Raw genomic sequence first — 27,625 nt, 5'->3', positions numbered from 1 at the left:
CATCTTAAGAGAAGGGATTATTAAGAGATGCTAGAATGAGGAGCTCCACCCTCTCTATGCCAGTGATGTGTCCAAATAACCAGTGATGAAAAACCCAAACACCGGAAATACTGCTGCTCATTAGCCCACACATCCCATTCCTTCCTGACAGATTCTACGGTAGGCTACCAGTTATGTTGACGTAGATCTGTCGACGAGAGATTATACTACAACTCATCCCCACTAGGTCTAAGGAAAAACACTGGGGTTTTGGCATAATTTATCTGGTGCCATGAAACAGATGTTTTACTGCTCTACTCACAGTAAAAGGTCAGATGTTCTATTTGACTTCCTCCAGCACATGTTTTGGCCATTGAAATCACTGATTTATTGATGTGTTATCCAATGTATTATTGGCAAAGTCATTAATAATGTAGGTCATGTAGATTTGAATAGATTTTTGTGGAAAATACAAACCATTCAGCATTAATAATTTTAAAAAAGGCTGAAAATATGCTTGTGTGTGAAGGGTGAGGGTAGACTCATGACGATCAAGCCATAAACCAAGAACAAGTCAGCGGTACATCTCAGATAAGCCCAGTCCAGGTGTGCCTCTCTCTTGAACTGGCGCCTGACAGAGGCATTATTGAGGGAGATTTGGGGGACAGATGTGGTGATAGGGTTTAATGAAAAACACCCAGCATGTCATTCCTATATAACTGTTCCATGGCCTCATTCCCATCTCAGACAGAGACATCCCATAATTCATTATGTTTTTGGAGTGATGTGGGGGGTTCCCGGACTGTCATCTATCTCTCTGGGCCAGTGGTAAGCTCATTCTGCCCTCAGGGAGCTGAAAGCCAGTTAGAGCACATCTCCATCCACGGAGTTGTGTGTAACGACCGTCGTCTTGGCTGACCAATATATGTAGAATAGGTACAATTCCAGAGTAAGCATTTTCTGACCAGGGAACTATACAATGTTATTCCAGATGGAACTAGTAAAACATACAAAGAAAGAATAGTGCTCTATTTGAAAGCCTTTATACAGCACTGACCTTCTGAAGAAACCGTTGTTATAATGATGATTATTATGTTTCTATGTGATGTACTGATATCTTTGTTTCCATCTCTGAATGTGCCTGTCAATATCTCTTTGTGTCATTCCCCTGGTGATTTAATGGGGCCACATGGGACAGATCAGCACCTATCGTCAGGATTATAAGACATAAGGGGTTTATTCTGATAAAGCCCTGCCACAGCCACAGCCCTAGCCTTTCCCTACTAATAATGCCAACAAATGCTTCTCCACACGGCAGCCGGGTCATGGCTAGATGGGATACAGATTCATGCTTTCTATTTTATTTCTGAGATAAGCTGTATCCCATCTAGTTAAAAACCCAGCCATGTGGGCGCACAAAGACACAGACAAAGGTCCCATGGAGAAACGCTGTAGCCTCAGCAACATCCTTATCTGGCCAGTCCAGGTCAACGCTGCTTGTAAAAAGGGGAAAAGCAGTGGGATTTATGGAGCGGCACAGAAAGCTACAGTTGGAGTCAGTGATAGGCGCTGCTCACCCAAAGCTGTTTCAATACAATCAATACCAATCATGGCTGATAACCTGGGCTGTGTCTCCCTGTTGCTCTTTGGGGAGGAGACAATAGCTGTGCCCTAAGGCTAATTAACGGGCTCACTCTGTATGAGACGGTTCTGCTCTGCTCGTTAGAGCTGTGCGTACTCACAGAAATGCAGATAAACCATCACCCCCCCTCTCCACCTCCCCTCCTGCCCAGTCACACCCCTCCGCTCCCTTCTGCTCTCACCTTCCAAACCTCCCCTCAGATCCACCCCTCTCTCCTCCCTCTCTTCTTGGCTCCGTGGCTGGGCTGCATGCTCACTGTCCCGAAACATGATGAACCAATCAGCCCTATGGGAATTTCTCCTCCCAGCTAGCGTCAGCTACATCTGTGTCTGTCAGGGAGGACAGTAGTATTAGCAGGGATCAAGCATCATCTCTTTTCCTTTCTGCCACAGACACTGACTGAGATCCAACTTCACTGAAAGGGAGTGAGCGTCACCAGCCAGTCTACAGCAGTTCAGGGGAAAGTTCACCCCTCCTCTTTCTCTCTTTCTCTCCTCATCAGAAACCTTCCTCTACTCCTCTAGAGCATTGGTTAATTCACAAATAACAAAGTAAGGATGCCATGCAACTTGTGGATAATCTTCTTCATTGGACTGCTACGTTGACTGATTTCTCTCCATTTTTTCTCTCCGAAAGAGATGTCCTCTCCTCTGTAGTCAACGTCTGAGCGGTGACAACTACAGCCTTCTACTTCCCGACATACAATATTACTCTGGGATCTATATATCTGGACTTCTGTAGCATGTTGGGATACTGTCAGTTAGATTTCTCATCCGCTGTGACCTCATCCTCATCCTCTTTCCCAGGGTTGTGATTACACTTTTCAGCCCTGAGATTAACCTTGAGAGTTCAGAGCAAAACAAAAGGATTAAATATTAACTGGGAGAATCTATCTTCACACATCAAGAAGATCCTGCTGTCACACTGAAGGCAACGGGGCTTGAATAGTGAAAGTCAACTGTGAGTATGTGTCTGTGGCTTGCTCTGCTTTAACTAGAGGAACACAAGTGATTCTTCTGGGGGTTTTATATGCACAGAAGTTTGACCTCTATAAAGGCGAGCGGAAACTGCTGCGAGCACGTCTGAGAGGTCTTAGCGTGTATATTTAATGCATCCTTTTACCTTCATGAAAGGAACAGTTAGGTGGTGCTCAAACAGAGAGAAGGAGTTACAGTGGAAAAGGAACAGGCAGTCACGTAGGGTAACTGTATCACATAGCAGCACACACATTTAGGTTTCTACAGTGAATCACTGATGAATTACATACAGACAGCTTTCCTGAGGAGGTAGCAGCTCATGGAAAAGTCATACCTCTATCTCAGGTCACGTTTGTGCACATGCACGGTATGTCTCTATACCTTGCTCTCACATCACATTTCTGTACATTTACTTAATTTTCCTCCCCATTCATCACTTTTAATCTTCCTCTTCCTCCATCACTATATTCTCCTCTGACAGCAGACTGTGCACTCCATCCCCTGTACATCCCATATATATATATATATATATATATATATCCCTGACCTCTCTCCCACTATGTATCCTTCTGTTTATTTTCTCAAAATCTTATTCTCCCTTTCCTTATTATCATGTTTTCTTCATCTTCCTCCCTCCTCCAGTCTTGCTTCCTTTCACATCCATCTGGCTCTTTGTAGCTTTCTTATTCTCCTCTAATTAACCAACTCTCTCCCCCTATCTCTCCTTTCCATGTGTCTCTTCTCTTTATCTCTCGTTTTCCCCCGGAGGCAGGGGACAGGTGCAGAAGAATGAGCATGTGCAGACAAAAAGCAAATGAAGAGAATAACACTAAAGCCCTAGAACGTGTTATCTTGTAACTCAACAGAACAATGATACCATTTCATTTGAATTTAGTACACAGTGGAATTGTCTCCAAATGAATGGTCCCAAGAAATCTAGCTACTGTACAACTGACTGTAGGCTGTCTCTCATCCTAAGGTTACACTCCTCCACCACTCAAACCCAGTAAATCTTTATTTGACCCATTGAAGGGGCTATGTGGCCCTTCCAGCCCTCGATCCCCCTGCTCTGCTCTTTGACTGAATGAAAATGACAAAAAAAGGATTAAGCAGTGGAGCGTGATTTTAACGAGTCCTTGCAGAGCCCTCAAACTTGGTGGAGCGTTAAAGAAATGTGTTGAGGCACAAGGCTATCAAATATTCAGGGATAGGTTGCCACAAAACAGGAAGGATCTGCCAAGCTTGGAGACATGACAAAATGCGACAGTGGTAGTGGTAAAGACCTTGGAGCCTCACATATGGGAACAAAAAGAACCTCAATGTTATTATGAGGCAATTAGGAATCATGTCTGGGGAGAAGTCGAGGCTTTCTACAAGACTGTATATCACCAGAACCAGAGTTGACTAGAGATGCTATAGGGGAGAGTGGGTTAAATTGAGCCAAAGGAGAAAGTTCATCCACCCATGTTTCTAGGAAACCACACACAAAATGGATCATTTCACCAAATATTTAGGAAGAGGTCATCATTTCATTGAGTCTGTGAAGGAAGAAAACACATGGAAAAACTGGTTGAATCAATGATGTTTCCACATTTCAACAAATAAATTCAATGCTATGACATTGAATCAACGTGGAAAACTGATTGGATTTGCTAAAAGTCATCAACGTAGTGGAATTTCGTATTTTTTTTCTTCCAACTTTTAACCTAAATCCAATGTCATGGTGAAATGTTTTGCTGATTTCATGTTGAATTCACATTAGTTGACAACTCAACCAAATGTAAATCAAAAATAAACATTGATCTGACGTCTGTGCCCAGTGCGAAGCAACATAGGTCAAATGAATGTATTGTTTTAGAGGTGTCATGATGCTTATATCTAAACCAAAGAAGATCATTTTAAGATTGTTCTATATATCAGTTGGGGTCTCTATAAGCTTAAATATGAGGGTAAATTGAGCCAATGGTAAGTGCTTTCTTCCCATTTGCAATGCAAGGCATTTTGGCTGGGATATGAGGTAACGACTAGGCCGGGCCTACGTTAAAGGTGTAAAAAAAACATACAAAGTGTTTGTTAAGCCTGTTTTAAAATATGCTTAACCCTTGGCCTACTATTTCTGCAGCCCCTAGGTTATCTAATTAACATAATAAAACATCACCATCAAAAACTGTCTGTTTAAGCCAGAGATATGTGTTTTTTCATGGTCTCAATCCACCTCATCCACCGATATCGCCTTTCCGCATTTGCAGTGAAAGGTGGCAGAGCTAGAGCTATGTTTGTCAGACCATGAGACATCCAGAAAATCGGTCTTCTCATGAAAACGTCTCTAGCGTCAAAGGTTTGACCTATAAACTATTATGGCCAATCCATTGAGAGATGGGACTCTCACGAATATGATAGTGTTCTCCATTTTGCTCCAGGATGTCCCACAAGACTCATCTGAAGTCTGTACAGCCTCATCTGACAACTTCTGTCTGTAGTGTCTGAACGGTTTGGGCTACACACTAATATGACCCCTCTGTGGAAATTAAGGTGATGAATACAGTACATGTAAAAACAATATATATATTTTCCTGATATTTCATACATCTCTTAGATGTAGAGGACAGAAACTTCAGAACAAACTTATTTTAGATTTTTTGGGGGAACTATCTGTTGTTGCATGTAGTGAATCTGTAGTGAATTCAATGCATTTCTATTGGCTAATAGCAATAATGCCAAATTCAATGTTTCATTCCCCCCCCAAAATTATAAAAAATGTTGATACCTTTGGAGGTCTTAAAATTCTAAATCGAATAGCTAAATGATCCTTGGTATGACCATTTTAAAACATTTCTACATGTTAGCTTAGAACTTTTTTTGCACAAGCTATGTTTTCAGTCACACTTTATTTTGATTGTCCAGATAGTCCATCTGTAGATGCTTTACAGACGGTCATACTATCAATAAACTACCTGTTGATAACCAACTGCTTACTAAGGTTAAGGTTAGGGTTAGGTTTAGAATAACGGGTTAGGGTTAAAGTTAGGGTTGGGGGTAGGGTTAGGTTTAGGATATGGGTTAACGTTAAGGTTAGGGCTAGGACTAGTAGATAGTTGAAATGTTACTGATAGTCTGTAAATAGTCCATCTGTAGATGCTCTACAGACTATCTAAAGTGTTACCGTGTTTTCAAAATTGTAATGTTTACATGAATTTGGATTATTTCCAGGGATACATAGCATCCTGAAATATATTTAGATATATTTGTTTGAAAGAATACTATATTTCGCTTGATGGAGTGATGCCGAATGTAAAAAGAAGGCCTATCCCACTTTAGATACACACCCTTGAAGGTCTGCTGCCCCCTTCTGGTTTTGATTTGACATGAACTGAAATTGCATTATCTATGAACTTTTTTTCAATATGCTGGCTCTTTTTACCTCCAATGCCAGTGAACAGCGATGGGAGCGTCAAATTATGCTCCTTTATTTATGGGTTTTATGGGAAGAAAAAAATCATTAATAATGCTGTATCTAACCCATTCTTTTCTAATATTGTCATGTGGCACATATTATATTGACAATATTCTAGTAGTCAGGAGGGGCACAGAAAAGGATTTGAGTAGATTTTTGTTGTATGAGGGTATGTCAAGGAATATTGGTGTCAGGTTCAAACAGAGTGAGCCGGATGCCAGTTCGAGTTCTGGAAGTGATATGAAAGGGGTAGAAGGTGTTGTGAGGAGCTCGGAGCCCGAACCTTGCATTGATGGACATGGTTGTGATAAAGATACGTTTGGTCCAGTGCGAGTGAGATTTTTGAAGAGGGTGATCCATGGGTGGTTTAAGGTTGGGTGGAAAAGATGGTGAGTGCTGTTGAGTCGGTGAAGGTAACCCGTAATCAGAGGGAGCAGGCACTCGGTGCAACGCAATTTGGGGAAAGACTTTTACCTTAGGGGAGGGATTTCCGGGGCAGCGTTAAGTGTGGAGGTGGAGCAATTTAAGTTGAAGATTCCTGGTGTTTGTGACGCCCGCCCGTTGGTGCGATGCATATCCGGTTGGGAGTGTGGTGAAACAGAGGTGACACAATCTGTTCTTTTGAGTTTTGATTCGGAGTCTTTACCTGACAAAGTAATGTTGGGATATATGAGTTATGATGTTAGAGCTGTTGTGCTGTTATAGGTGTCACGTTTATGGGCATGTCGCAGCAGTGTGTAGGAGGGAGATTCCAAGATGTGGGAAGTGTGCAGGAGGACATGGGACAGAGGAGTGTTGAGTTTCGGAGGTGTCAGGTTCGAGAGAGGCAGGTTGAGGTGGTCAGAGTAGAACAGAAGATGTCGTATGGTGAGGCAATGAAGAAGGTAGAGGAGGGTTGATCAAGAGTGAATAGTAGATCTGTGTCAGATAAGAGGGATAGGCCAATGAGTGATACATGTTTCAGTAAGTTTGGCTTCTTAGCATTCATAGCAATGATTGAAAACTGCACCACAGAGATGGAACATAAGTCACAGAAAATAGATGTTGTGGTGGCAGCTGCAGAGAAGTACTAGGGTGCTTAAGATTTGACTTCAGAAGAGTTACAGGGTGTGAGTGGGGGTGTCCTGTCCTCTCAGGTCGTTGGTCTGGGGTAGGATCAGATTAAGGTTAAATAGTGGAATAGGGTGGTGGGTTTTTAATGTGTGTAGTTAGTTGGCAGGGTAGTTTTTAATATATTTGTATTTCATTTTGACCCTTTTCCCATGTTTTATCACAGTGTAATGAATTTATACTATAGTTCAGTTGGGGTTGGTAATGCAACATATTGGATGCCAATCAACTTCTTATGGCTGTAATCCCGTTAACGGGGTCGATATGACAACAGCCAGGAAAGTGCAGGGCGCCAAATTCAAAACAACAGAAATCTCATAATTAAAATTCCTCAAACATACATGTATTTTATACCGTTTTAAAGGTTGTTGTTAATCCCACCACAGTGCCCAATTTCAAATAGGCTTTACAGTGAAAGCACCACAAACGATTATGTTAGGTCACCACCAACTCACAGAAAAACACAGCCATTTTCCAGCCAAAGAGGAGTCACAAAAAGCACAAATAGAGATAAAATTAATCACTAACCTTTGATGATCTTCATCAGATGACACTCATAGCACTTCATGTTACACAATACCTGTTTGTTTTGTTTGATAAAGTTCATATTTATATTTAAAAAAATCTCAGTATACACTGGCGCGTTACGTTCACTAGTTCCAAAAACATCCGGTGATATTGCAGAGGCACATCATTTTACAGAAATACTCATTATAAATGTTGATGAAAATACAATTGTTAGACATGGAAATATAGATATACCCCTCCTTAATGCAACCGCTGTGTCAGATTTCAAAAAACTTTACGGAAAAAGCAAACCATGCAATAATCCGCCATGTTGGAGTCAACAGAAATCAGAAATAACATTATAAATATTCTCTTAACTTTGATGATCTTCATCAGAATGCACTCCCAGGAATCCTAGTTCCACAATAAATGTTTGATTTGTTAGATAATGTCCATTATTTATGTCCAAGTAGCTACTTTTGTTAGGGCGTTTAGTACACAAATCCAAATGCTTGTGCAGGTCCAGCCGAACGTCGGACGAAAACTTAAAAAAGTTATATTACAGGTCGTAGAAACATTTCAAACTAAGTATAGAATTAATCTTTAGGACGTTTTTATCATAAATCTTCAATAACTTTCCAACCGGAGAATTCCATTGTCTGTAGAAAAGCCATGGAACTCAGGTCACCATCATGTGAAATGCGCATGACCAGGACCTGGCTCTCTGCCAGACCACTGCCTCAAAGAGGTCTTATCCGGCCCCATATCACAGTAGAAGCCTCATTCAAGTTTCTAAAGACGGTTGACATCTAGTGGAAGCCTTAGGAAGTGCAACATAACCAATATCCCACTGTGTATTCAATAGGGGCTGGGTTGAAAATCGACCAACCTCAGATTTCCCACTTCCTGTTTGGATTTCTTCTCAGGTTTTTGCCTGCCATATGAGTTCTGTTATACTCACAGACATCATTCAAACAATTTTAGAAATTTCTGAGTGTTTTCGATCCAATATGACTAATAATATGCATATATTAGCAACTGGGACTGCGGAGCAGGCCGTTTATTCTTTGGCACCTCTGGAAACCTCTGGGCACCTTTCATCCAAGCTACTCAATACTGCCCCTGCAGCCATAAGAAGTTTTAAACTCCAGCAATGAAGAAGAAGAAGCGCATGCTCCAGAATCCTGCACCTGCTCCCTCTACCGGTCTCCCACAAGTCCCCCTAATGACTTCTACTGCTGCGATCATTGCACACATTGTTCCAACTCAAGTGACACAAAAGTATTCTACCACCCACACTCATAAAGAATACAAGATAAAATTCTTTATAAATTGTAGTACAATAATATGGAATATGTGATTGCCAATCATGACTCTGCCTCTGCCTTGAAATTCTGGGGAATAAGGGTACAATAATTTTGTGAGGAAATTGTTACAGAGAGGAACTTTGGATCGACTGCTTAGATTGCGTCGAGCCAAATGGTCTGAATGAACAGCTATCTTTTTTGTAAATACGTTCTTCTTTGTTTATTTCTATGTATTTTGTTATTCAAGTGGAAAGTATGTGTAGGAAACTTGAATGATGATCATACTCTTGTTTGAATGACCGGTATAGTTGCTACTACTACTGACAGTATTGACAAGTTTGAGTGACATGAAGAGCGGGACACTCCCCTGTAAGGGTATATAGGTGCCTCCCAACCTTTTCCCATTGAAGTCTCTGATGAAGGTAATTCAAGCCGAAACATAAACCTATTGTTTGTTTGTCCCGTCAATAAATCTATCACCAGTTGAAGTATCCTGGGGTAATGGATGATAGTCACCAGTAGAAGTATCCTGGGGTAATGGATGATAGTCACCAGTTGAAGTATCCTGGGGTAATGGATGATAGTCACCAGTTGAAGTATCCTGGGGTAATGGATGATAGTCACCAGTAGAAGTATCCTGGGGTAATGGATGATAGTCACCAGTAGAAGTATCCTGGGGTAATGGATGATAGTCACCAGTTGAAGTATCCCCGGGGAATGGATGATAGTCACCAGTAGAAGTATCCTGGGGTAATGGATGATAGTCACCAGTAGAAGTATCCTGGGGTAATGGATGATAGTCACCAGTTGAAGTATCCTGGGGTAATGGATGATAGTCACCAGTAGAAATATCCTGGGGTAATGGATGATAGTCACCAGTTGAAGTATCCCCGAGGAATGGATGATAGTCACCAGTAGAAGTATCCTGGGGTAATGGATGATAGTCACCAGTTGAAGTATCCTGGGGTAATGGATGATAGTCACCAGTTGAAGTATCCTGGGGTAATGGATGATAGTCACCAGTTGAAGTATCCTGGGGTAATGGATGATAGTCACCAGTAGAAATATCCTGGGGTAATGGATGATAGTCACCAGTTGAAGTATCCCCGGGGAATGGATGATAGTCACCAGTAGAAGTATCCTGGGGTAATGGATGATAGTCACCAGTTGAAGTATCCTGGGGTAATGGAGGATAGTCACCAGTTGAAGTATCCTGGGGTAATGGATGATAGTCACCAGTTGAAGTATCCTGGGGTAATGGATGATAGTCACCAGTTGAAGTATCCTGGGGTAATGGATGATAGTCACCAGTTGAAGTATCCTGGGGTAAGGAATGTCTTTTGGGATTTTCAAGTCCCTCAGCCGAGCACCTGATTGCCCCTTTTTCGTTTAAGCTGGACTGAAGCGTGTTTGGGCATACCTACCCATGTTTCATACATCAACAATAAGGTCGGTAGATGCAAAGTCCTTTCCATGCAGGCCTTGGAAGAGGTAGTGTTGTGTGTGAGAGAGTCATGACACATTGAGGATAATTTATAATAGCCAGGTTCCATCAAATAAGCCCAACAGTCAGACAACAATAAGAATGCAAAGTAGAGACGTAGCAGTAACACAATGTTCCAGTGGTGATAGAAAATATGGATCCTCAGAGGCAGATAGTTATGGGCATGAGTATCATCAGCAGACAGTCAGTATGGTCATGAGTATCATCAGCAGACAGTCAGTATGGTCATGCGTATCATCAGCAGACAGTCAGTATGGTCATGAGTATCATCAGCAGACAGTCAGTATGGTCATGAGTATCATCAGCAGACAGTCAGTATGGTCATGAGTATCTTCAGCAGACAGTCAGTATGGTCATGAGTATCATCAGCAGACAGTCAGTATGGTCATGAGTATCATCAGCAGACAGTCAGTATGGTCATAAGTATCTTCAGCAGACAGTCAGTATGGTCATGAGTATCATCAGCAGACAGTCAGTATGGTCATGAGTATCTTCAGCAGACAGTCAGTATGGTCATGAGTATCATCAGCAGACAGTCAGTATGGTCATGAGTATCTTCAGCAGACAGTCAGTATGGTCATGAGTATCTTCAGCAGACAGTCAGTATGGTCATGAGTATCTTCAGCAGACAGTCAGTATGGTCATGAGTATCTTCAGCAGACAGTCAGTATGGTCATGAGTATCATCAGCAGACAGTCAGTATGGTCATGAGTATCATCAGCAGACAGCTATTGTCATATCCTTCAAACTGATCATAAAATGAATGTAATAATAATACTTAGCATCTCTCGTCTGAATGGAAATGCCATTACAAAGTTTGTCATCACAGTTGTAAAACGACACTTAGTGTGCTGAAGGAGAAAATTAGCACCCACTGAAGGTAATTCAATGGTACATTAGGAGATAGATAATGCATAATAGCTTTAAATGATTGGTATGAAACAAATGTGAAAAGATTGATGAAATCCATGTCAAGCAGCTCCAGTTGTATGTACCATCACAGTGTGTAGATGGCTTTAGAGGACTGATTTATCTTAAGCATGAGGTTAATACTACCGCTCTCCAGAGCACGCACACAGAACAACATACACGTGCACTCTCTCTCCCCCTGTCTCTCCCTCTGTCTCTCTCTCTCTCTCTCACACACACAAACACACACTCATCCCCATTCACTTTTAGCACAAACATGAGCAGAGCTGCTGTGCAAGGAAACGTTAAACGTGACTCTGAGGAGTGGTCAGTGCCGGTGCGTGTGGAGACTAGTGGACAGAGAAGCCATGGCAGTGGAAGGCTGATGGCTGACTGCCAATGGACTTGGGTAATGAGCATGAGATCTACTCTGAGCGCTGCCATAGATACCGTTCATTGATACACACCTGACCAATGTAATGAGGTGCAGATAGGAAAATACCTCAAATAAAAAGAGAAGATCCGCACTACAGCATGATTGAAATTTAAGGCAATGTTCTTGCACTGGCGACGACTGCATTCATGGTAATTACTGTTTAAGTCGGCTCAATCTAAAATTAACATTTCATTTCAATTTACGCTTCGGATTGAATCTAGCCCTTAGAATCCATCTCACTTTCAGGTTTTCTTGTGATTGTAGTTCAGCTAAAACTCATACACACTAATGCAAAGATAAAGAAGGCAGCCAAATCCATAAAAAAGACCCAAATACTGTATACAGTTGAAATATATGTAGTCAGGCCTCCCGAGTTGTGCAGCGGTCTAAGGCACTGCATCACAGTGCTAGCTGCGCCGCTAGAGATCCTGGTTCAAGTCCAGGCTCTGTCGCAGCCGTCCGTGACCTGGGAGACCCATGGGGTGGCGCACAATTGGCCCAGCGTCATCCGGGTTAGGGGAGGGTTTGGCCGGTAGGGATGTTCTTGTCCAATCGGGCACTAGCGACTCCTGTGGCGGGCCGGACGCCATGCACGCTGACACGGCATGGGTTTGAATCTGGCCCTTTGACTCATGTCAACAGTTTAGACATTTCATTGCTTATTTAAAACTTCATATTCATCACCCCAACATATGTTAAAATGGCTCGTTTCTATATTTTGCAGTAAGAAATATAGAAGAAGTGTTTCCAATAATACCCTAAACCAATTAGTAGGCAATTAGTAGACAATTAGTAGACACGGCCTATTCATAATTGGTAAAATCACATGATGCAAGGCGATGATGTCAATGGAAACACATCTCCCTCTTTTTGTTTTTTTTTGCTAAAAAACATAGAAAAGTGCAATTTTCACATACTGTATGTTGATGTTAGGGTGGCGCTGGAGACGATTAAATATGAAATTGAAATATTTTAAATTCCCCTTTAAGGTTAAGGCTATGGTTTGGGGAAGGCTTAGAACAAAATAAATAAAAACAATGCGCATATGTATCATCAGTATTCATAGTATTCTTAGTGTTTGCTGGAACATTGTGAACTGTCCCCAAGCTTTGAACTGCTGGTGTTAATCTGACCATAATGACTCATGTTTTGCGCCATTTTGTCACCTCCAAATGTCACCTCCCGTTCCGAAATTCTAAAGATGCTAACACCTGCGAAATCCTGATTTGTCCAAAGCACTGGAAGTAATGGTCCTCATTATTTCACGCATCCTGTTGTATTATGACAGATCTACAGTACCATTTATGTTTGCGTAGTCTGTCCACGAGAGACTAGGGGGAAATGGAAGTTGTGTGCTTGCCTTGTTCAACCCCTCTCAAGCTGCTCTTCCTCCTCAATTGCTTACATAATATTTGTGGAATGGAACAATGTTTTTCTTTGGCCCTACTACGTTGAGTCTCATGTGCCGTGTGCTTGTGTGTACCTGAATATAGTATGTGCATGCATTTTTGCCTGAGTGCATGTGTGTATATTTAAGCATGAGAGACAGTCATTGATGAGTCAGAGACTGAAGTCGAGAACGCCTTGTCACTCAAGTGTCCATGCATAGTAGTCATAATTAATTAATCCACTTCCTGGCATGGAACTCGCTGACTGAGAGAGTGGCCTGGCCTATGTCTCCAGCTCTTAGAGGAGAACAAGCTTTTTCTGGAGACCCTCAGTCTACTAGACAAGGGCTTACACCTCAAGCACACATATTCCCTTTCGTCAGGCGTGGGAAATGGAGACAGGTGCCAACCAGAAGCACCATTTTTGAGTGAGGCCAGTTAGGCTACTTTGAACTTGATCATTTCTGCAATTTTGCCTTATGATCAAATAAAAGTGTGTTTCTTCCAGAGCAAGCAGTAAATGGCGAATGAGAGGGTTGGAAGGAGAGAGACTGATAGATTGAAGGAGAAATACAGAGAGGGAGAGAGAGAGACTGACAGATTGAAGGAGAAATAAAGAGAGGGAGCGAGAGAGACTGACAGATTGAAGGAGAAATAAAGAGAGGGAGAGGGAGAGACTGATACATTGAAGGAGAAATAAAGAGAGGGAAAGAGAGAGACTGATAGATTGAAGGAGAAATAAAGAGAGGGAGAGAGAGAGACTGATAGATTGAATGAGAAATAAAGAAGGAGAGAGAGAGACTGATAGATTGAAGGATAAATAAAGAGAGGGAGAGAGAGACTGATAGATTGAAGGAGAAATAAAGAGAGAGAGAGAGAGAGAGAGAGAGAGAGAGTGATAGATTGAAGGAGAAATAAAGAGAGGGAGAGAGAGAGAGACTGATAGATTGAAGGAGAAATAAAGAGGGAGAGAGAGAGACTGATAGATTGAAGGAGAAATAAAGAGAGGGAGAGAGAGAGTGATAGATTGAAGGAGAAATAAAGAGAGGGAGAGAGAGATACTGATAGATTGAAGGAGAAATAAAGAGAGGGAGAGAGAGAGTGATAGATTGAAGGAGAAATAAAGAGAGGGAGAGAGATACTGATAGATTGAAGGAGAAATAAAGAGCGGGAGAGAGAGAGAGACTGATAGATTGAAGGAGAAATAAAGAGAGTGAGAGAGAGACTGATAGATTGAAGGAGAAATAAAGAGAGAGAGAGAGACAATAATAGATTGAAGGAGAAATAAAAAGAGAGAGAGAGACTGATAGATTGAAGGAGAAATAAAGAGAGGGAAAGAGAGAGACTGACAGATTGAAGGAGAAATAAAGAGAGGGAGAGAGAGACTGATAGATTGAAGGAGAAATAAAGAGAGGGAGAGACTGATAGATTGAAGGAGAAATAAAGAGAGGGAGAGAGAGAGAGACTGATAGATTGAAGGAGAAATAAAGCGAGGGAGAGACTGATAGATTGAAGGAGAAATAAAGAGAGGGAGAGGGAGAGACTGATACATTGAAGGAGAAATAAAGAGAGGGAAAGAGAAAGACTGATAGATTGAAGGAGAAATAGAGAGGGAGAGAGAGAGACTGATAGATTGAAGGAGAAATAAAGGAGAGAGAGAGACTGATAGATTGAAGGAGAAATAAAGAGAGGGAGAGAGAGAGAATAATAGATTGAAGGATAAATAAAAAGAGAGAGAGAGACTGATAGATTGAAGGAGAAATAAAGAGAGGGAAAGAGAGAGACTGATAGATTGAAGGAGAAATAAAGAGAGGGAGAGACTGATAGATTGAAGGAGAAATAAAGAGAGGGAGAGAGAGAGAGAGAGACTGATAGATTGAAGGAGAAATAAAGAGAGAGAGAGAGAGAGAGAGAGACTGATAGATTGAAGGAGAAATAAAGAGAGGGAGAGAGAGAGAGAGAGAGAAACTGATATATTGAAGGAGAAATAAAGAGAGGGAGAGAGAGAGACAGACAGATTGAAGGAGAAATAAAGAGAGGGAGAGAGAGAGTGAAAGATTGAAGGAGAAATAAAGAGGGAGAGATGGAGAGACTGACAGATTGAAGGAGAAATAAAGAGAGGGAGAGAGAGACAGATAGATTGAAGGAGAAATAAAGAGAGGGAGAGAGAGTGATAGATTGAAGGAGAAATAAAGAGAGGGAGAGAAAGACTGATAGATTGAAGGAGAAATAAAGAGAGAGAGAGAGACTGATAGATTGAAGGAGAAATAAAGAGAGGGAGAGAGAGACTGATAGATTGAAGGAGAAATAAAGAGAGGGAGAGAGAGACTGATAGATTGAAGGAGAAATAAAGAGAGGGAGAGAGATACTGATAGATTGAAGGAGAAATAAAGAGAGGGAGAGAGACTGATAGATTGAAGGAGAAATAAAGAGAGAGAGAGAGAGAGTAATAGATTGAAGGATAAATAAAAAGAGAGAGATACTGATAGATTGAAGGAGAAATAAAGAGAGGGAAAGAGAGAGACTGATAGATTGAAGGAGAAATAAAGAGGGAAAGAGAGAGACTGATAGATTGAAGGAGAAATAAAGAGAGGGAAAGAGAGAGACTGATAGATTGAAGGAGAAATAAAGAGAGGGAGAGAGAGTGATAGATTGAAGGAGAAATAAAGAGAGGGAGAGAGAGAGACTGACAGATTGAAGGAGAAATAAAGCGAGGGAGAGAGAGAGTGAAAGATTGAAGGAGAAATAAAGAGAGGGAGAGATGGAGACTGACAGATTGAAGGAGAAATAAAGAGAGGGAGAGAGAGACTGATAGACTGAAGGAGAAATAAAGAGAGGGAAAGAGAGAGACTGATATATTGAAGGAGAAATAAAGAGAGGGAGAGAGAGAGACTGATAGATTGAAGGAGAAATAAAGAGAGGGAGCGAGAGAGTGATAGATTGAAGGAGAAATAGAGAGAGGGAGACAGATTAGTTCATCATCTAAAGGGACAGCACAGAAGAAGAAAATCAGCTGTCAAGTGATACCTGGGCTCTCCAGTGTTGTGATGTTGATTATGTGAGTGATATAAAATGTCACAGTAATAAGCTGAAGGGCGATCCAAGGGCTCGCTGAGCCTCCCTGTGGTGAGTGGAATGTCATTTGTGTGGACCTCAGGCTGCCACAGTGTGGAAACAGAATACCAATGAGTGGAGAAGTTACTCCGAAGCATAGGTCCCGATAGGGTCAAAATACTACTGGTAGATGAACTGACAAAGTATAGATTCATCTTCCAAGGCTGAGAGGATAACATATGAGTTATTCAGGTATCCAGGATCAGAAATGGAGGATGTGATAGTCTATCATAATAGTTATACTGAGACAGCAAAGCTAAAATTGAGACAGCAAGTTAAGCAAGATATCGCACACCATACTGCGTCTTATGTAATGAACTGTCAATGTTTCCATTGTTACAACTTACGGCAGGACTCAAAATGTATTTGAAGAGCATCTGGTGTATGACACAAAGATCTCTCAGTAGACTGATGATGCAGATGTTTTGAGGAAGGGAACGACTAAGCAAGTGTCGACTTTATAGATGATAATGGGAATTCTTCCATTACTGAGTGATCCCATTGATCCTAAGTATCATGGACAAGGTGTACAGTGGATATCCATTTAACAAGGCCCTAAACTCGGCATCTGTGATGCCACCTTCATCCCCTCTCAACAAAATGGACATTACCCATGTTGGAGGTTCTCCAGAAACATTGGGTTAGCAATGAGATGACCTGGGACATTGCATACTTAGGCTCATGGTAACACATAGACACAGGTTTCATACATAGGCACAGGTTGTCTATGCTAAAAACGCTACCACCCTGATCTCCCATTAGATGTATTTTCATGGTAGTAGACACAGTCAACCTTATACACTGAGTATACAAACACTAAGAACACCTGCTCTTTCCATTACATAGACTGACCAGGTGAATCCAGGTGAAAGCTATGATCCTTCTTCAAACAGTGTAGACAAAGGGGAGGAGACAGGTTAAACAATGATTTTTAAGCCTGGACACAATTGAGACATGGATTGTGTATCTGTGCCATTCAGAGGGTGAATGGGCGAGACAAAAGATTGAAGTGCCTTTGAACGGACTATGGTAGTAGGTGCCAGGCACACCGGTTTGTGTCAAGAACTGCAACGTTGGTGTGTTTTTCACACTCTACTGGAAGGTGTTCCTAATTTTTGGTATACTCAGTTTAGATCAAATATGACTCACTAAATGTTGCTCACATCTCTCTTAACAGCACCATTTCTTCATCTCAATATTATTAGAGATGTGGTTTTCTTTTCCTCCCTACAGTATTGTCAAGAACAAAATGAAATGAAAGGAGAAACGATTGCTGTCAGATGTGACAGAGAAACACAGGAAGAATAAATGATAGCAATCACTCCAATCATTATTTCATTCCACAGTCTCTAAGGGTGCTGTTCCATTGACATAATGCCTGAGTTCATGATCATTACACTGAATAACCTGCCGGGAAGAAATGGGCAACGCTGAAATGAGCACTTGAAGTTCCTGTCTCCAGGGCTAGATGTAAGCCTCTGTTTTAACCCAATTGGTTAGAATCGAATCCAGGGTTGCATGTTCAATTACCATGGAGGCCATTTGACATATGACACTTCAGAATCTGTAGGTCACTTTGGAGAAAAAGTGTTAAGTGTAAAGGACAATTCTGGTAGCCTGGTAGCCTGTATTTTGTTGCTAATCTACAATCTACTTAATCACAAACCATAACAGTCTTGACATTGAAATAAAACATCCCAGTCAGCCCATTCAGAAGCGGAGTGGAGAGGCTGAAGCCAGGAAAACAGATAGAAAAATAGAGACCAAGACCTTGGGATTTAGCACCGCCATGGTGATCTGAGGTGGATTCATCTCATTAAGGTGTGTGGAGAAACTGCAAAGGCCCAGGTTTAATTGTGTTTTATCAATCCCGGTCAGTACATATGGCGCACTACGTGTCCCAAGAACTGGGATGCTACTCTTCTTCAGCTGGGTAAACTCAGCCAGGAGGCAGAGAAAAACCCTGATAAAACCACCGCCTCGCCAGACAATTCAAACAACCTCTGGGACAGAAATGTCATGGTCATCTTTTGTCTGTTTGTTGATTGTTCCATCAGTACAACGCTTAAGCACATTTTATTTAGCTCCACTGATATCAGTGTTCGTCATTCAGAATCAGAAGCAATCACTTCATCGTCACCCTGGTTACAGAGAGCCACTGAGATAATACTGTGACATCTATATCCATTTAATACAGACAAGAAACATGCTTGCTGATATTGATGAGCAACAGACTATTATTAGTTATTTTAATGACCTGGATTTAAAAAGTGTCATTTGGCTAGACTGCCTACAATGACCCATGTGTCAATCTGCTAAGCCTCTTTGTCTGCTAATGTACCTCTGTAGTGTAACAAACTGTCTGTGAGAGACCTCAATACAGACACACATATCTTTACATACTAGATGAACACACAAGAACTATAGCAAAAGAGACCTGAGTGCTTATATGACCTAATGGCCCTAAAATGTTCATACAGATATTCATGTGTGACACAGCTCTACCTGAACTTTTTTTGCAGCAAAAATAGAATCATGCACTTTAATATCACACAGCACAAACATGCATACTTTTTAGGTGCTGTTTTCACACTATTTACATTGAGGTCTTAAACTGTCTAGACAAGATGTTTTGCAAGGTGAATGGACCCCATATTTGGCCAGTGTGAGCATTGCTGCCCTACTTACTACTAGACTCACATGGGGATGATTGTTGATTATTACTGCCATCTAGTGACTATTTATGGCACTACCCTTTATTTTATATACTGTACATGTACAACTGCATTTGTTATTTTATTAACTCACTTTATTTGTTCTTCTTTCTAGGATAGCCTACTCAAGATGGCATACCCAACAGATTACTCTCTCATAGCCATACCACTCATACCACAATAAGGACAACGTTAGAGAAACAACATGGAAGGTGGGGGAATACAGAACTTGTCCATAAATGGCAATGCATCAGACATCCACCCTGTCACACACAGTCTATGGGAGGTCATAACCATAGCAACTGTGTCGGCCATCGTGAGCCTGATTACGATAGTGGGGAACGTCCTGGTGATGCTGTCGTTTAAGGTAAACAGCCAGCTGAAGACAGTCAACAACTACTATCTGCTGAGTTTGGCTGTAGCTGACCTCATTATAGGTGTGTTCTCTATGAACCTCTACACCTCCTACATACTGATGGGATACTGGGCACTGGGGAGTGTGGCTTGTGACCTCTGGTTGGCTTTGGACTACGTGGCCAGTAATGCGTCAGTGATGAACCTGCTGGTAATCAGTTTTGACCGGTACTTCTCCATCACCAGACCCCTGACCTACAGAGCCAAGCGCACCCCCAAACGAGCTGGGGTCATGATAGGCATGGCCTGGCTGGTGTCCCTCATCCTGTGGGCCCCTCCCATACTGTGTTGGCAGTATTTTGTGGGGAAAAGGACAGTCCCTGAAAGGCAGTGTCAGATCCAGTTCTTCTCGGAGCCAGTGATAACATTTGGGACAGCCATTGCTGCGTTTTACATCCCAGTGTCAATCATGACCATCCTGTACTGTCGGATCTACAAGGAGACGGAACGTCGCACCAAGGACCTCGCTGAGCTCCAGGGCATCAACAGTTCCACAGACACTGGTGTCACCAAGCCCCAGAAAACCATCATTAGATCCTGCTTCAACTGCAAGCAGCTCAGCTCTGCCTCCCGCGACAGAACCCAGGCCTCCTGGTCCTCCTCCAACAGGAGCAATGCAGCCAAATCAGCAGCAGCCACCAACGACGAGTGGTCCAAGAGTGACCAGCTGACCACCTTCAACAGCTATGCCTCCTCGGAGGACGAGGAGCGGCCCGTGTCCCCGGGGGCCTTTCAGCCCACCTGCCGGAACCAGGAGTGTAGGCAGAGCACGGGTGCAGCGGGCTGTGATAAAGAACAGCTCAGCAGTTATGAGGAGAACAACTTCTTCCACACGCCACCAAAGACCAACTCCCAGAAGAGCAAGAAGTGTGTGTCCTACAAGTTTAAACCAGTTCCCAAAGACACTAGCAGCGGTGCCCAGCAAAGCAAGAATGGGGACACTAACATGGCCCCATCATCTTTCTCTTCAGCTGACTCTATGAGTGCCCCACCCTCCACCTCCTCCTCCAAGCCAATAGACACCACTCTGAAGATCCAGCTGACCAAGAGGAAGAGGATGGTGCTGATTAAGGAGAGGAAGGCTGCCCAGACTCTCAGTGCTATCTTGCTGGCCTTTATCCTGACGTGGACACCATACAACATCATGGTGCTCATCTCCACCTTCTGCTCTGACTGTATCCCTGTGTCTCTCTGGCACCTGGGCTACTGGCTGTGCTATGTCAACAGTACAGTCAACCCAATGTGCTACGCGCTCTGCAACAAGACCTTCCAGAAGACCTTCCGCATGCTGCTGCTCTGTCAGTGGAAGAAGAAGAGAGTGGAAGAGAAACTTTACTGGTACGGGCAAAACCCTGTAGTGAGCAGCAAGCTAACATGAGCCATTCACACCTTCCTTCAGAGGAACGAGTATGAAGACTATATGACTCGATAGATGTGGAAATATTTCTGTCAGTATTTGAGTTATGTCTACATGTAGGGTGTGTCAAAAGTGCAAAGGTTAGAGACAAGACTCTAGTTTGTCAATGGTATTGTTCTTTAATCAATACCTTGATCACTGCTCACAAGGAATTCAGAAGTGTTTGATAATCTTGCCCCAAATGCTGATACTGTACACCAATACATAATTGAACATGTAAATATTAAAAATAACCCAACATGCACAAAAAAGTTTGAGATATTTCATAGAAAAACATGTTCTGAATGTTTTCTAGGCATTATGTTAGACTACATTGTGTTTATTTTAAGGGCTATCACAGCTCTTGACTTGATTTCAGAGTGAGCTGGATAACAAATGATTGTACACTCTGATCATCAAAGCCTTGTTCACATGTACCATTGACTTTTGTCAGATACTAATAATCAAACATTCAACAGCCAATCTTTCCACCAATACACAAGCACAAACACATATACAGTACAAATGTATTCATCCCTCAATCCAAATGAATCCAGACACCACAGAAACAGAGGGGAAGAGATTTGATTAAAGTAAATGCTGAGTTTGCAATATCAAATTCTATTTAACGATTAGTCTTACTCTCAACTCAGCAGCTTTAATCTGCACATAAACTGTGTAAAACACGTGATTTCATGCAATAGTTTATGGGACACTTCCGCATAAAGTATACACCTGACAAATTACTTGTCAGATAAGGATTAGCCTTTAATCAATCATAGTGGGTTCAGTTCAGGCCTAAGCATGGGATCATATCAGGGAGTGATTTAATCTGTCCAGGGTCACTGTAAGTCACTCAGTACAGTGACAGCCCTCAACATTTACATCCATACTGAGTGGGCTTTGTAGGCTTTGATTCATGCACTGTTCTGTGTCATGTATTCATTAGAATGTGTTTAACGTCTGTCTGTACTCAGGAGACAGGCTTTTGTTTTGGTCATTCTGTGCTGTATAATTCTCATGTCCCCATTGCTAGACATTACATTCACAGAATTTCAATTGACCAGAACCATCAAAAAACGTTAAAATCTAGTTATTTAATCAAATGTGTCATCAGAAAACCTACTGTAAACTTACCGGATTGAATCTTATTTTGATCCAGTATATATTGTTTTTTTGTGCCAACAACCAACACATTCATTCGGTGATATTAGGTGAGTAAATAAATACAGCAAAAGTGGTTTTACATGTGTAATAAGCTATGATATAATGACCACAAAATGTGGTCTGTGATCATTTAGACATACAGTTCTGGGAGAAAGGTAGAGGGGGAGATTTAAGTGTATGAAGTCCCCAAAATGACTATAGCTTTTTTTTTATTACTTAAAAAAATGCGTGACAAATCAGTTGATACTGAACTGTTTTGTTTACAGCATTTTGTGATCATATGTCTCTATGTATTTCTGAATTAAATGTGTTGAACTATTGTCTCTATTACGTAAACAATGTTTTGAGAACCACTGCATTAGAATAACCACAGATGGCATGGATCAACCTAATCTCCAGACAACAGACTCACAGTTCATCCTTCTTACAGTCCCCAGTGTGGACCACCTTTACTGTGTCTGAGGGCTTTACCATCATCCAGGCGTATTTACACAAGTGCTCTTTGTTGCAGTCCTTCTGCCAGTAGATCACGTTCCTGCGGTTGAGGTTGGCCCCAGCACAGGCGTCGTACCACCAGCCCCCTCCCGCCACACCCTGGAACTCCAGTTTAGCACAGTTTTGGAAGTAGTTGTCATTGTCTCGGTCCTTGGTGGTAAACCTCTGGTTGTCATGCAGGTAGTTCTCTGTGTCCTGGGTGAGAGCGTCTAAGGCAGAGCCCTGGAACAGACCAAGACGCAGCCTGAACCCAGACCGCTCGTCCTCCACCATGAAAGGGTCATACTCGCCAATCTTGGCGACGGCATCTTTGTCCACCAGCTTGACCCCCAGCTTGTAGCGTCCTGGCCCTCGGGTGAGATGGTGGAGGTGTTCGTTCCCCAGCCAGTGGTCACCATTCAGCACCCCGAAACCCTGCTTGTATTCGACCCAGGTGCGGTCGAAGTCCACGCTGCTGTTAACCGTGATGTGCTGCACTACGGTCCAACCACCATCTTGCATGGCACAGTAGGCCAGGATGGGGTAGTCAGCTGGCTGAATCAAGTACACGCCATCTCTGGCCTGACCCCCTGAACCCATCAACATCTCATAGCAATCCCTGGGGTACTCTGAAGGGTGAAATAGCAACAAACTGAATTAACACCCACAATACGCAAATTGCACAAAGAGTTGACGATCAAGCTGAGTAAATCCAAGCAGATAATCTGGATGTATTTTTCTAATCATTGTGTACACCTATTCAAGGTATTGTATGATGACGGACCACAATGATTAACCTGCCACTCCCTGTCTTATCATCAATGGGCTAATCTTCATGACTGTTGGCAGTTTCATAATCCATGGGATTTCACCGTGTCCATGACAAGCGTAGTCAAAACTTGATGCTCTAACGTAGCATCTCTGCTGTTAAGTCTGACAAAAGTGTGTCACTACAATACACTAATGTTCTCAGCAGCAGGTAAGAAATGTGAAAGAAGTTTATAGGAACACAGTTGTCCAGTATGAAGTATAGAAGGGTCAGTAAGTAATTCGGTCTAGGCTTTTGCATTTGAACTACCTCCAGAATTACAGAGACTCAAAACAAACGGGTTTGTCTTTCAGTAAAGATATGATACTTCAAGCACCACACATAGGGCTATTAATACAATTTAAATCCCACTGAAACGACACGACAACTACAGAAACAGCCATAAGTCCTACTGTAGAATCCATTTCTACATTATGTTGGTAATGACATCCCATTAATAGTAGTACAGTATTGTCATCCCTACCTTTCATTCCCTGGTTGAGGACCATCTTGTGCTCTTCAGAGGTCAGGAGATGGGTGTTCTCAGCTACCAGGTGTTTAGTGTGTACTCCCATCAGACTGATCACCAGTGTTGCTGCTACTGCCACTGCCCATGTCCCAAAACTCTGCATCTTCTAACGGGAAGTTCTTTCAGGGTAAACAGACATGTGGATTCAATTGACCATACATACAGAGTGGTAATGCAATTTCTCTAACAATTGTGTTATGCCCATTCAAGAGATACATGTATTTGACAATTTCATACTTGGACAAAAATCTGTCATTTTTTAATACAATGTATAGAACAGGTACTTTAAGAACCTTACTGAAATGTTGTAAAGAATGAACACTTACCTTCGCTGTTACTGTTCCACTGTGTGTGTGTTTGTGTGCTGTGCTCTGTGACCATAAACCGTTATACACACATTGTACTTTGATAGCACTATATGGGAGGGGGGGGGGGGGGAGAGAGAACAAACAAGGCCACCCAGGCTGCCAACCAGTCCACTGAGGTGCAGTCCCTTCCACACAGCCTCTACAGGCCAGTCACGACTGGACTTCAGCCTCAGCTTCACGTCACAATAGGAAACACCATGGGTTAAAGCAACCTTCAACGTATCTGTGTCAAGTGGGATGGTTGCCTAATATCTCACCTTCTGAACACTTCCTCCACTGCTGGGAAGAAGCGATTGTAACCTTTGTCTTGGTGTTGCAATGTCAGTTTGTTTTAGCTGATCAAGTAGAACAACAAACAAGACAACTTTTAAAACTGGCATCCCCTAAATGTGTTCCCCCATCCTCACAAATACTGTATCACCATGTCCCTATTTTGCAAAGAGGTATTTTACAGCTATTTGTTTTAATATACAAAGATAGTCATAAACAAAGCGCCATACATGATAAGGCCTAAACAACTTATCTTCATGATGATTCAAACAGAGCATTTAAACTATGTCTGGAGGACCTGTGCACTAACACAACACATACTGTAGATGTACCTTATGAATAGGGCCAGGAATATTTTCTAACCATGTGACCTGACCAAGAAAAACTCCAGGCATTATTTATACTCTGGGTCCTTGTTATGGGCTCTAACTAGGGCTTGGAATATTTCAATAGCCTGACTAAACAAAAATGAAACCTTCAGCAGTGGCGGTTGCTATTAACCGGAGCGCCAAGTCTAGGTCCAAGAGGCTTCTAAACAGCTTCTACCCCCAAGCCATAAGACTCCTGAACATCTAGTCAAATGGCTACCCCCCCCCCCTCTGTTGTCATCTATGCATAGTCACTTTAATAACTCTACCTACATGTACATACTACCTCAACTAACCGGTGCCCCCACACATTGACTCTGTACTGGTACCCCCCTGTATATATTGTTATTTTTTACTGTAAGGTTGTTGTATTTGGGCGCATGTGACTATTACAATTTGATTAGATTTTTTAAATACATTTTCATACTTTTTTCTGTACTGGTCCCACATGGGAATCAAACCCACAACCCTGGCGTTGCAAGTGCCATGTTCTAACAACTGAGCCACACAGGGTAACATTTTATGGCTGACATTTTTATATCTAAGTAATTTATTAGTTTACAATAAAACAAGTTTAAGTACCATTTTAATGAGCTAAATACAACTTCAAATGGTTCACTACTGTAACCAGACAGTTCTATGCGCTTTCATCCTTTGGATCAATGTTGTGCCGTTGAGATGAAATCATGATAGCATTGTGGTCATATCAAATTCGAATTCAATGAAAATGCTTTAAAGATCCAATGCAGCCATTTTTAGCTCAATATCAAATCACTTATGGGTAACAACTAAGTACTTTTACTGTGATTGTTTTCAATTCAAATGGTCAAAAAGAAACAAAAATAGCTTCTTAGCAAAGAGCAATTACTTTCATCAAGAACTTTGCTGGGACTTTCTGGGAGTGGTTGGAGTGGAAATTAGCTGTCATTGGCAGAGATGTTTGGAACCCTCTTTCTCATTGGTCTATAAACTCATTTACCGCATGGTGATAGTACCATGTAAGACCAAAACCCCATCCCACTAAAACAGTCAGAAATGTCAGTCTTTTCAAACAGCTCTTACACTAAAAGGGCATTATTATCATTTCCACAATTTCACATTATTATTCCAACCTCATAGCATGTGAAATATACAGTATATAAAACACAGGGAAATCCTGTTTGAATGCACTGTGCCATTAAAAAAGAATTAGGCACAATCATTGTCTGGAGTGTCTCTCTGAGTCAGATAGACACTCTTTAGCAGCCCTCAAATGAACCAAGTTATGTTTTTCCAAGCATAAAACTTCAAGTAGTGCAGTTCATTGAGTCACAAGTCCATTTGGTTCTTGTGCGTTGTTTCACAATGGGAATTAGGAAACAAAGTCATCAGGACTTGAGCTTGACATGGGCCACCATTGCAAGCATGGCAACTGAAACAGGTAAGAGTCTATAGCCTGAAAAACAGGAACGAACATCACAAACACTATTTGTACTTATGTTCAAATGATCATGTATTTTAAATAGTGTTGCAAAGGGAGTTGCTAGGAACTGTTTTGGCATCAAACTGGAGGCAGTTTGGAAAAAAGTAAATGATGGAAGAGTTGCAGAGTTGATTGAAAAATGTCATTGTTGATTAGATGCTTTTTGTTCATTAATTAGGCTATTTTCTCTTGAACTATGTATGGTCTATCTACTAAACTCATGGAGAATATGGACACAGACATAATACATTAATTCTGTATATGAATACATTTTTAAAAAGTTATTCAAGTATAAATTACCAAATTTACGATAGATTGCCATATATTTTCTGTTAAAACCTACCCATCCATAGATTGAGCGTTAGTACCTCGACTTGTTGAGAGCTCTGGCCACCAATGTTTCAACACTGATTGTACCCATCGTTATCCAACTACCAGGTAGCTGCAAGACAACATGGGATCAGTTTGGTTGGATTATCAAGAATTTGTAATGGATAGTGTGTCATTAACAGTGGTACTCACTCTTCATATGGACTAGTGAGAACCTTTTTCACTAGAGGGAAAAGGTCAACACAACAGCCAATGGAAACACTGGATGACTCTGACTCATCATCAAGACTATCTAGGAAAGATTAGATAAATAATACATAAATGGCATTAAACGTAAATTGTAATCATTGTTTTTTACCAGGAAAAAAACATTAGAAATGTACCTTTTTGTTATTACTTACAAGTGTCTGATACTGTAGGACAAAAGAGCTATGCTATTATAGAATCAAAACTTTGGACCAATAAAACCTCTGATATTTCAATCTTGACAAGTTCTACTGTACCTTAAAAAATATGTAAGCAGTTCTCCAACATTTCTTCGTCACAGGGTCAAGGCTAGATTTAGTCTCAGATTTCTTCCAAAGAGCAGCTTTGTATTGTGGAAAACAGAAGACCGGAGGTGGAATACATTCAAATATTTGTGACACCAAGCATATCACGATGATGAGACAATCAACCCTTCAGGCAAACAGACTACTGATATTTCACACCTCTGTGAAGTAGTCATTGTCTTTTGAACCAGCCTCGTCAGTCTTGTTAGTATGATGGGCAGTGGGTGGAAACTCCCATGGGTCCATGTAGACGATGCTACATGCTCTGCACACAGGCCATTTCGTTCTCCTTGTTGGCCACATCATAAGTCCTCCCTGTGGATCGCTGCTTCCTCCGAATGATAGTGAGATGGTGGGTCTTCCACTTACAGTACACGACACAACTCCCTTCAGTCTTCCAGGGTTGTTCCTTGAACGACCTGCCAGACGTCTATGAAACAAAGACAT

At 41.7% G+C, this 27,625-nt stretch overlaps 2 protein-coding genes and 1 pseudogene across 3 annotated transcripts; 1 reads left to right on the top strand and 2 right to left on the bottom strand.

The window, feature by feature from the left end:
* Positions 1–1,875: 1,875 nt before the first annotated feature.
* On the top strand, positions 1,876–22,845 carry LOC110497952 (muscarinic acetylcholine receptor M5-like). The gene is made up of 2 exons (XM_021574438.3): positions 1,876–2,581; positions 19,157–22,845. The coding sequence occupies exon 2, from the start codon at positions 19,247–19,249 to the stop codon at positions 20,831–20,833; it is 1,587 nt and encodes a 528-aa protein (XP_021430113.3). The 5' UTR covers positions 1,876–2,581; positions 19,157–19,246; the 3' UTR covers positions 20,834–22,845.
* Positions 20,972–24,363, bottom strand: zgc:194887 (fibrinogen-related domain-containing protein). 2 transcript variants are annotated; one of them, XM_021574439.3, is made up of 3 exons: positions 24,156–24,363; positions 23,785–23,948; positions 20,972–23,121 (listed from the first exon to the last, which is right to left on the bottom strand). In XM_021574439.3, exons 2-3 carry the CDS (start codon positions 23,930–23,932, stop codon positions 22,427–22,429), a joined length of 843 nt encoding a protein of 280 aa, XP_021430114.2. In that variant the 5' UTR covers positions 23,933–23,948; positions 24,156–24,363; the 3' UTR covers positions 20,972–22,426. The 2 variants fall into 2 exon arrangements, with proteins under 2 accessions (XP_021430114.2, XP_036810793.1); XM_036954898.2 differs by having other exon boundaries at positions 23,785–23,935; positions 24,156–24,198.
* A 1,839-nt stretch (positions 24,364–26,202) lies between these two features.
* LOC149975232 (KATNB1-like protein 1) lies at positions 26,203–27,625 on the bottom strand (annotated as a pseudogene).

This window comes from Oncorhynchus mykiss, chromosome 19 (genome assembly GCF_057628025.1).
Source record: "Oncorhynchus mykiss isolate SJ-2025 chromosome 19, ASM5762802v1, whole genome shotgun sequence".
NCBI classification, from domain to species: domain Eukaryota; kingdom Metazoa; phylum Chordata; class Actinopteri; order Salmoniformes; family Salmonidae; genus Oncorhynchus; species Oncorhynchus mykiss.
Note: the sequence above shows the minus strand (reverse complement) of the source record. Positions and strands in the feature narration are given on the sequence as shown.

What these genes read in the sequence shown, in the direction of transcription:
- LOC110497952 (XM_021574438.3), top strand. Translation starts at nt 19,247, where the DNA reads ATGGAAGGTGGGGGAATACAGAACTTGTCCATAAATGGCAATGCATCA.
- zgc:194887 (XM_021574439.3), bottom strand. Translation starts at nt 23,932, where the DNA reads ATGCAGAGTTTTGGGACATGGGCAGTGGCAGTAGCAGCAACACTGGTG. An exon ending in CCTCAACCAGGGAATGAAAG is followed by an intron (nt 23,122 to 23,784) that starts GTAGGGATGACA and finishes TTCACCCTTCAG; the next exon opens with AGTACCCCAGGGATTGCTAT.